At 53.6% G+C, this 10,350-nt stretch overlaps 4 protein-coding genes; 3 read left to right on the forward strand and 1 right to left on the reverse strand.

The window, feature by feature from the left end:
- Positions 1 to 4,607: 4,607 nt before the first annotated feature.
- CHC_T00000174001 (hypothetical protein) lies at positions 4,608 to 6,557 on the forward strand. XM_005719098.1 is given in 2 exon segments: positions 4,608 to 6,308; positions 6,309 to 6,557. The coding sequence occupies 1 exon segment, from the start codon at positions 4,608 to 4,610 to the stop codon at positions 6,306 to 6,308; it is 1,701 nt and encodes a 566-aa protein (XP_005719155.1). The 3' UTR covers positions 6,309 to 6,557.
- Positions 6,558 to 7,223: 666 nt separating this feature from the next.
- CHC_T00000175001 (hypothetical protein) lies at positions 7,224 to 8,720 on the reverse strand. Its single transcript, XM_005719099.1, has 4 exons — positions 8,697 to 8,720; positions 8,176 to 8,577; positions 7,493 to 7,971; positions 7,224 to 7,326 (listed from the first exon to the last, which is right to left on the reverse strand). The coding sequence occupies exons 1-4, from the start codon at positions 8,718 to 8,720 to the stop codon at positions 7,224 to 7,226; spliced, it is 1,008 nt and encodes a 335-aa protein (XP_005719156.1).
- Positions 8,721 to 8,993: 273 nt separating this feature from the next.
- On the forward strand, positions 8,994 to 9,521 carry CHC_T00000176001 (hypothetical protein). The gene has a single exon (XM_005719100.1). The coding sequence runs from the start codon at positions 8,994 to 8,996 to the stop codon at positions 9,519 to 9,521; it is 528 nt and encodes a 175-aa protein (XP_005719157.1).
- Positions 9,522 to 10,127: 606 nt separating this feature from the next.
- The window catches only part of CHC_T00000177001 (hypothetical protein), a 1,410-nt gene continuing 1,187 nt past the window's right edge, over positions 10,128 to 10,350 (forward strand). The window contains exon 1 of the mRNA XM_005719101.1: positions 10,128 to 10,350. This exon is cut by the window's right edge and continues 1,187 nt beyond it. Within this exon, the coding sequence (XP_005719158.1) occupies positions 10,128 to 10,350 (223 nt within the window).

A 10,350-nucleotide genomic window follows, 5' to 3' on the forward strand; every position in this document is an offset into this window, starting at 1 on the left:
GTCGGTCGCAGGGACGTGGGGCGCGGGCAAGCGCGGGAAAATGAGCGCGCGCCGAGCCAGGCGCGGGCAGGGGCGGGCGTCTCCCCCCCCCGCACAAATGCGCTTGCGCTTCGGCAGTTGGCGCTTGCGCTTCGTCACTTGGCGCCGCGCGACGCGTCGCGCCCCGGTGTCCCAACGACACGTCCGTAGCGCCCCGTCCCCGTCCCACGCCCGTCCCCACCCCGCCCGCATTGGTGCCGGCTGCTGCTGGTCCCGCGAGGTGTGTCATACCTGTGAGCCGTTGCGTTTACAGCCGCACAGCCGCCCCGCCCCCGCTGCTCGTGCTGCCGCTTCGTACCGCACCGTGCCGCAGTGCTCGCTCCACGTTAGCTAAAACCCACATGCTCCACTTTCTCTACCACTACCAACGTAAAACGCTTGCTTCTCTGCTTGCACACCCTGTATCAACCTGTGTGCTCATTTTTTTCTCCGCTGCATCATGCCTCAGTGATAGAGCATACCCGCTGAAAACTCTCGAGTCAGGCGTTTGAATCCCATTCTGCACAATTCCTTTCGCTCGCCAGTTATACATACATCCACGTACGAGATAGAGTATGTGTATATGCATATATACCTATGTTTACACAAAAAGTCGACACCGGCTCAATTTCACATTCACACTCCTCCGAAATACGACCTACTCGCCGAGTGGTGTTGCTTTCTTGCTGCTTCTTTTGACAGCCATGTGGAACAACATCCATTTTTCTCATCCATTTATTTATTTCCTATCACTCGTGACGCTTTGCTTAGAGCCTCTCCCTATCAATATGCAACCATCAAAATGCTCGCAACCGTCAACTTTACTTATCACCAACGAAGAAAAAAGAAAAAACCACAATCCTCAGCTTCATATCGCACACCTCCCTCCCTTATTATCCAACTGAGAGTCTTCAAGACATCAACCCTCCCCTACCTACACATCCATCCTCATAGTCTTCGAAAATCACCCTTACATCAACGGCGCATTAACTTAGACACCTAAATTCCCCATCTACAGAACCTGGAGGACCGTTCTATATAAAACTCTCCCCTGCTTGTGAATCCCGCTTGCAAATCTCGACATTCGCCACAATGCCGTGCCGTGAAACAGGCAACAATCTATCTAAACTTTCCAACTACTCTTCCGTCCTCCCTCATACTTGCTATACACTATTCCCTTTCTCGTATATCTCACCGAGTGGAACCACCAAGCCACGCCCAACCTTCCAAACCCATACTCATCTTGCAACTATCCCATTGATTCAGCATCCCCACCCTGTATCTGCCAACCAGTGCATAGAGCGCCCCGCCTGCCCTTTTCAGAGTATCACGGAAACGATTAACTTTGGCACCCTCTTTCTCTCAAAAACCCAGAGTGTGTCGACGCCTCTCATTTTCTTGAAAACTAAAAAATTAACATTACTTTCACGAAAATTTCACAACTCTTTACAAGACCACAAAAACCCCTTGTTGACTTTGACCACTTCTTTCAGTCGTAACCACATTTCTAAATTTGCTTCATTACATTCCACATCATCCTATCTTTAAACGTATACAGCTCACATTTATTGCCAACATCATGCCAAGTTGTTGTCTTCATTTGTGACGCCGTCAGTCACCTCTACCACAACTAGCAGTTTGTCTTTGTCCAACACCATTTTTCATGTACGAAACCTGACTATTTTCCTCCGTAACTGTCAGGAGTCAAATATGACGTCTTGCCGTTATAACCTCATTCCACATCACCCGCTCCACTTCACTAACTTTGACCCGTGTGAAATACTCCTTCGCAACTGCCCCCAACAGAATGAAGAAGTGGCCCTTACGATGCCTTTATACTTTAACTCACAATCAACAGTAAACATCCCGCTTGCTTTACCGCTTTACGCACAATACTACACTAGTCGAAATAATCGAAAACGCATTAGCCACTAAAATGCTTGCCGCATTCCTTGCACACCGTTTAATCTATATAAGCAATGTGAAAATTTCCAAACCCCGCCACCGTCTCAATTTTCAATTGAGGAGCCTCACATTTTTTTAGGTCACTAAACCTCGTCTTGAAGCGCATGTAGACGCATCTTTGAAATCTCATGGAGGACTAATCAAGGCGGAACCGACTCACCGGCCCTGTGGAGCTTCTCTCTCCTGCATTCCGTTATGGACCCTGCCTCGGGAACGCTGTCCCTGACCAACCCACACACTTCTTCAGGAGCCGCCTCCGCTTTTGGGGACGCTCTTCGAGGGATAAGATACATTTCGGTTTGAACAAGAGTGCCCTGCCCGCAAAAAGACGGCAAGGAAGGCACTCTTTTTTGGGAGATTTTGCGTTTAGGGGGGCGATCAGGTGCATTTTGGTGGCAACAGACGGGTGAAATTGACTTTTCTGTTGTGAACAGAATCCGAATCATGAATTGTTGTTGCAAGAGCGGGTTCGTTTTGCTTTCATGGTGGCGTACAATACCCAAAATGGTACAGGGGGGGGGGAGGGGGACGCGCAATAGTGCCGCTTTTGTTACTGCCACACTTGGGTTAGTGCCGCCCAAGATTGGCAGACACGGGTTGGGTCTTGCCACGTGTCACAGACGACGTCGTCGTCACCTCCCTCTCTGGCAGGGTTGTGTGGAATCTTTGGAGAGTCTGGGTGTGGAGTACGATGTGAGCAATACTTTATCACATTTGAGGTCTGCGAAACGAGCCTTTTTGGAAGCTAGGCATGAGAGGGAGGGTCGGAAACAACAGACCTTTTTAATAATAACAGAGTTTTGGTCGAGCAATGGTGCACCCCACTGATCACTGCCGCTCGGGATTAGTGCCGTTTTTCTAGTATTCACACAGGGCGGCACTAATGCGTAGGGTCCACTTTACATAGACGTACCACTCGTAATTCGCACCGGTCTTGCTCGCAAATACTACTTCGGTACAGAACCTATACCGTACAAATTCGTGTTCAGCGACTAATTTGTCGACGTCTCCCTTTCGCCACCATAGCGAGAAACACAATGCTGTATGGAACCCTTGTCCCAAGAATACACCCTTGTCCCAAGAATACTGCCTGTTTCGCACATCAAATGACGAGCATCGTAGTCTATCAGGATCGCCTGCTGTGTCATGTGGGCTCTACGGACGCTGCACAGTACCCTTGGTACAGTACGTCTTGAATGTGAAGGTGCAGCTTTCTCTGCCTTTCTGCATTGTACGTGCAATATACCGTATCTGTTAGGACAGGCGCTACGCTTTTCGTTTGCTGAGCAAGATCGAATCGTGTGCATGTACGGTGCAGTGCCATCGCGTCATGTATGGGATGCTGAGCTGTTTCGAGCGAGTGCAACCATGACGACGGGCTATGAGCTTCATGACTACGGTTATTGGCCGTGTACATGCGGGGTTTGACGGGCAGTCCTTCAATTAGGACTGCATTCATGGTAGTCTCGCAAGCCAATCACCGCCGGCTTTTGTGAGCTGTCAGAGGATATCTGTTGAGTTGTTAGATCAAATGAGTCATCGCGTCGACCAAGCTGGCTACGGCGAGCAGGCAGACGGCTCGTGCCACCACCAGGTTAGGACGCCGAGGCCAGTCGCGTAAAATATGGCACGCGTGGAGCCCGAGACTGGCGAGGATCAAAGCACCCGTGGCGTAGACTGAGATAAACCTAAAGTTTTTGACACCAACATGTTTCTATACAGACCGTGCAGGCAGTAGAAAAGACGTCAAAGGGTGTGGCGGATTCGGAGCAGCAATGGAGAACGGGGGCGAAGGAGTCCATTCAAACAGTAAGGTCATGGGAAAAGAGCGTGATGTCGCCAGCTCATACGGTGAAAGGAAGAAGATTCGTAAAACTGGGGAGAATGAACTTGTGGTATCACGGCGGTATCACGGCGGAATTTCCAAAGAGTGATGATGGCCTTACGTCATGTGCTTTTGCCACACAGGCAGACGTGCTATGACAGCGTACAGTGCAACCAATGAGGGGTAGGACGACCATTTCCGGAATAGTATTTAAAGCGGCAACCGTAGTCGCCAACGGTTTCATGAGTCAGGTACCGTCGATGGGTAGGCCGCTCGGTTCTGGTCGCCCAACTTGCTCGTAGGAGCAAGACGAGGACGGCGCGGCGTAAGGGGAGACTAGCGGTGGATGAGAGTTGCGCGTCAAATGCGCATTTCAAATTAAAATATTCATAATTTTTCGCCCTACCGCTGCCAACCCGGACCAACTCGCGATGAGGATGATGCGCGCCCAACGCATCCTTGTCAGACCTGTGGACTCCCCCTGCCTCCCCGCTCGCTCCCCCTCCCCGCACCGCTTCGCCGTCCAGCGCACGGCACCCCTCCCGCTCCAAACCGCCGCTCCCATCCCAAGATGGACATGCACGAATCCTCTGTCGAGCGGCAGCGCAAGCGCCCGCGCACGTCGTCGGAGCCGTCGTCCCCCGCCTCGTCGTCCGACGACTACGCCTCCTGCGACGAGCAGTACGCCGTCCTGCTCGCCGAGACGGACGCCGGCCGCACCGTAGAAGAAGCGGTCGCGGCCGTCTTCGCGGCCGCCGCCGCGGATGGCGCCCCGCCGAGAGAGAGGGGCGGCATCGACATGGCCGACCCCGTCTTCGCCGCCCTGGCCGCCTCGCCAGGCTTGCGCAACGACTTGCGCACCGTCGCCCGCCTGTGCCAAGCGATTCTCACAATTGACGACGACGACCTGGAGGACTTGGTTTGCTCCCGCCCGCGCCTCGAGCTCGCCCTGTCCGGCCTCGTTGACGTCGCCAAGCTCATAGACGACGCGAGGAACATTGTCGTTCTTACGGGCGCGGGCGTTTCTGTTTCATGCGGCATTCCGGACTTTCGCTCCAAGGGCGGCTTGTATGACGCCGTGTTGGAGCGCTTCGGCTTGGAGGACCCACAGGCCATTTTTGATTTGGAGGAATTCAAGATGGACCCGACCCTGTTTTATTCCTTTGCCAAAGACGTTATGCCGAGCAACGACCTTCGTCCGTCGCCCACGCATCGTTTCATCGCCGAACTGGAAGCACGTGGAAAATTGCTCCGCAATTATTCCCAGAATATTGATGGACTCGAGCGCCGTGCGGGCGTGTCGGAGGAGCGCGTCATCCTTTGCCACGGCTCGTTTCTCACTGCTACCTGCATGCGCGCCTCGTGCCGCGCTAGCATTTGCGGCTCCGAGATTGCAGTCGAAGTCGCTGCGGGAACTGTGCCTCTCTGTCGGAAATGCGTCCATGGCAAGAAACGCTCGTCTTCTAAGAAGAAAGACGACTCAGACGACGATGACGGTATGGACGCTTGTTCCATGGGCGTCCTCAAACCCGACATTGTTTTCTTTGGCGAAAACTTGCCGAAGCGTGTTCGCGACAACCTTGAAACAGACGCCCTTAGAGCAGACCTCGTGCTTGTCCTGGGAACGAGTCTACAAGTCTCCCCTGTCGCTCGTATTCCACAATACTTTCACGACCAGGTGCCGAGAATTCTTGTCAACCGTGAGCTCGTCACATACGATTTTGATGTCGAGCTTTTAGGCAATTGCGACTCAGTCGTTGCGGAGTTGCGGAAGGCTCTCAGCTGGGATGGAAGCACTCCACAAAGAGATGACCAAGTCTCCGAGCCTGTTCGCAGAGATCTCGTGAAGGGTGCATGGGAAAGTAGCCCAGTAACGGAAACGGCCGATGGTTCTGCAGCCCTCTCTAAGACGAAACCGGACAAGTTGGAAAATACAGACAGTCATCCTGTGGCACAGTTCCGACCACCCCGGCGTTTTCTTTTCCCCGGTGCTTCGAATTGTGTACGTGAGAATAGAGGAGATTTGGAGCCCGCAAGTAACCATGTCTCGCTGAAGGTTGGACATGAAGCAGCGATGGCTACTACAGACCAAAGTGGCAACGAAATCGGCGCTAATAGGCATGGACCCCCTATTGGCGCGCACTTAGCAAGCACCCGTTCGGGCGCTATCATGAAAGAAGACCCTACTAACCGAGATGGGACGTGCATAGGGAAGGTGGCCATTGCACCGGCGGCGAGCGTAGCTGAAATGGATGGTGCAGACGGTCAAGTATGGAATAGCGGGGAGGAAGGGACTGCCGACTTGCCTCTACCGAATAGAGTTGTAATTGAGAAGGGGATTCAGGACTCTCACAATGCAGCTTCTGAACTCGCGAAATGCAATGATTCCGGAGATAGTACCGCATCAGGAACTGGTGGTTTCAGTACCGATGCCGAAACTACGTGTGCCCCAAGTAAGAAATTGAAAACTAGTAACACAGGATATGGCGAAAACGCATAATGATGCTGAAGGCAAATAGGAACAAGGAAGGAAGCTCTTTGATTTGATATTTTTCACGATTAACTATATTGTTTTATGTTTACCACTTTTGTTTAACTGTCATGAATCGTGTTCTCAAAGAGGTGTCTCGTATGCTGAACGTTGAAGATACAGTAGATGGACTAGGCGCTTTGGTGTGCACGTTTGAGTTCGTCAGTTTTGTTGTGTGAATAGTCACTGGTAAATGAAGTGTCGTGAGGACTCCTACTCGGTCTCATTGATTCATGCAGGTCCGTACGTGGTCCGTATGTATCAGTTTCAGAGTTCAATCTCTTTGATTCAGGGGCATGGAGGCTTTCTACTGTCTATGTGCGATAAATGTAGCTCATGCGCGTGCATGCGCGATTTGGCAACATGTGAGTCTCAAGACAGAAGTTCGGTACAGGAGTGGTATTTTCTTTAGATAGTGTGGAGTAGGTGAGGTTGTCTTCACGGAGAGTAGAGTACAGTGGTGCTGGAAAAACAACCTGGAGACAATGTAATGTACTGTTCGGCAAGGGTAATGCACCTCTGATCCAATACGACAGACTGTTCCTCAGGAGAGGGTAGCCCCTCTTGCCTGAAGCAAAGCGTTCAACTTCCATATTGCCTGGGAGCCAGCACGCTTCTGCTTGAAACAGGGGGGAATCAAGATTGCACTCGAACCCAAAAACGGTATCGAGACCTGCTAAATGGACGATCCAGCAATCGTGGTGCCGCTAACTCCACCCTTAGCCTCACCTCGGCCTTCCTTCTCCGTTACGCATGGCTACAGTATTCTTTATCATGAACAAACCCGGCCGCATTTAGATTTGTCTTCCCGCCCCCAAAGGACCGGCCAGACTCTTCGACCCTCTCCAGTCTCATCGCTGACTCTCGAGGCACAAGCGTATGGGGTCATATATTTAAGTCTTCCATATTTTCTTCTCCAGCTGTGGATGACTCCAGGTTTGCTCCATAGCCACGACACGTAGCCCCCACATAGGAGCTCGTTTCTCCGCTTCAATTAGGACAGCCAATCCTCGTCACTGCCTCTGAACAGCCCCCAGTCTTTGCTGTCTTCGTGACGACTATATGATCTTGCGTGCTAACGAACCGGCCCGGCCTCCGATGGATCTCATGCCTCCCGCAGTTTCCCTTTCGACGGTCGTTGCCGCGCGCACAACCGTGGCTTCAGCGGCGAAGTGGGCCCGCTGCTCAGGGAAATATCTGGAGCCAGGGTCATGTTCTGAGATGGTGAGAAAGAGGAGTACGTTGAAGTGGAGCAGGAGGGAGAAGGAACTGGGGAGCCCGGTTTCACAAGAGGCAAACAGAAATTTCCAGTGAGCGGAGAACAAGACCTTTGATCCGATTCAGGGCGAGGCATCTTCAGCTGGGAAGCGGTCCCGCGACATGCCCGCCAAACGCAAGAAGTCTGTCGGACAGCAGTCATTGAAGATGATGCCGTGAATAGTTGAGGCATGTACTCGATTTTTGCTCTAAACGTTTGTCTACGCATGCGAAGTACATAACTAGATGCTGTCAACCAGGTAGAAGAAGCCTTTCCTCTAAGAAACGTCCACCAACGATGGGCTGACAGAAGCACTCCCATACTCTTGAAATTAACATTGGCATGATTTGACGAACTCCGACTTTGTCTTCCTCCCTAAAACCTGGCCAGGTCCTATGTTAATATCGATATTCGTGTCGTCGCCACTAACGTCGTACCTAGCCACTATTGCGCGGCACTTACGGGACATGGCAGATGTTTTTCAACGCCTTCTCCGCGCAACGGACCCCTTGAACCCTCCGACCCATAATATTTTTCCTCCACCAGGGGCCTGCTGCTTTTGTTTCCATCGAGTAAGACCCCTGTACCCTTTGGCATAACGTTCGGCCTCAAACAAATGCCACTGCCAACATAGATACATACCGTACTGGTCTTTGCTTCGGCGCCTGCATTCAAAACTTCAACGCATTTCTTTTGGAATTTGTAAGGCGACCTGGAGACGGCAACCGCTCCCAACCGACCCCAACTTTCGCCAGATTTGAGCATGCTCACGCGATCATGCCACGACTGCCGACCGCCAGCAAGCTTCGCTGACTTGTCGTTATCGCTTGCGAAGAGGGGCTGTTGGTAGAACACGTAAATCGCTGGAGCCTCTACTTTAGAGCCGATGACAGGACACGTAATCCGCTTAACGCTCCGTCTTGCCGCCACGTCTTGTGCATGAGCGCATAAAAGTTTAACGTAGTGATGCTCCCCCAGACACTTTGTCGCACCCAGATAAACCACGTTCGTGGCACCCGTCAATTGACTCACCGCCCTTCACAAGTTGCCTCTGTCGCGCCACGATGGAAAGTTGCGATGCGGACAGCATCCTGCCACACAAAGGCGTGGCCGAAGGCGGACATGGCCGACTCTTCAGTTTGTTCGTCTGGCTGTGGACATGCCTTCTCATGACGGCGGTGCTGCTGATGCACGGCACTGGGCTACGTTCGACGTCGACCGCTCGCTTCTCCTCGTTTGCGCCGCCACCTCTCACGGCAGTGACGCTTAGCTTCAACCAGACGAGGGATGACGTGATAATGGAGCACAACTGCGCGCTCCTCTCAGGGACAGCTCACGAGTACAGGATCTACACGGACGACGTGTCGCGGCGCTACTGCCGTGTATGCGACTGCCGGATGTACAAGCCGGTGGCGTGCACGTGCCCAGACCCCGGGCGCAGCGACTGCAACCTGTGCTCGAAGCTGCACTTCATGCGGGACCTATTGATGCAGGAGCGGGAGTTTGTGTTTCTAGACAGCGACGTGACAGTGCTGCATCGGGACTTTCTGGAGCGGCTGGCGATTCGTGCGCGCGGCTTCGACTTTCTGGCGTCGTACGGGTTTGCGGTGCCGTGCGCGACGAAGTTGATGAGGCCGTTCAACTCAGGGGTGTTCTTCATGCGGTGGATCGAGGGCGTCGACTACCAGAAGCTGCTGCGGCTCCCGTGGGAACTGCGGTCTAACAACGATCAGAACGCGCTGTCCGCGTTCGTGCAGCGCGAGTACCGCGAGTGGGACGTGCTCGGCATGCAGTGGCACTGCAGGTTTCTAGCGGGGGGTGAGGTGCGGATCCCTGCGGAGAGGTGCTACACGGTGCATGGGCGGGGCCCGGTGGTGAAGGAGGTGATGGAAAGGGCGAATCGGACGTGGCTAAAGGTTGGGTGATGGGGGTTAGGGGGGTTAAGTTCCTCGGTTGCACGCTTCTTGTTGAAGACGTGCGTTTGCACTCTCAACAGGGGATATCGGTTTGTAAGACCGTTCTGTCCGCCCGTGCGCCTTTCTCGTCATCGGAACTGATCAGGGGAGTGCGTCGGAACGCAAAATTCACAAGAGGCGGGGGATGGGGAATGTGATGTTGGGAAGTACCAAGGGTAGGGTTGAGATTCGGGAGGGGGCGGAGCAGGTGGGGAGCGACACGTGAGTATAAATACCAACGGCGGTTGGCCATTCTCAGCGAGTACAGTACACGTGTACACAATAGCATAGCACACGTGTACATGACTGTATAAACGTGTGTACGTGTGAAGGTGTACTAGGTACAGTATACCGGAGACAGACGGGATACCGCCCGTCTCCAGCTATATCCAATCAGCTGTTGCCTTTGCATGACAGTGTCGGGCGTGCGGGCGAGCTGCTGAATGCTGGGCGGTGTGCCGTCGCGGGTGATGTGAGCGGCAGAGGTTGGCAGGGACAGCTGGGGACAGCTGGGGCTCGCCGCAAACACGGCAACGGCGTGGGGACGCGGCCCGGCGGCGCGGTGATTGAAGGTGTATGGAACCCTTGGCCTGTGCCACTTGTCACCCCCCCGCAGGCTGCTCCGTGGCCCAGCCCCGCATCAATCCCGCGCCGCCCCTCACACCGCGCCACCCGCCGCCCGCGCCGCGCCATTGGCCGCGGCCTCCACGCCCCCCCCGCCCGCATAAACTTTCTCGTGTGAAGCCCATTGCACCCCCGCAATCTCCACGTCCCACCGTTTGCAAATCTGTATCTATAT

This window comes from Chondrus crispus, genomic scaffold (assembly GCF_000350225.1).
Source record: "Chondrus crispus Stackhouse genomic scaffold, scaffold_461, whole genome shotgun sequence".
Classification (NCBI taxonomy): Eukaryota; Rhodophyta; class Florideophyceae; order Gigartinales; family Gigartinaceae; genus Chondrus; species Chondrus crispus.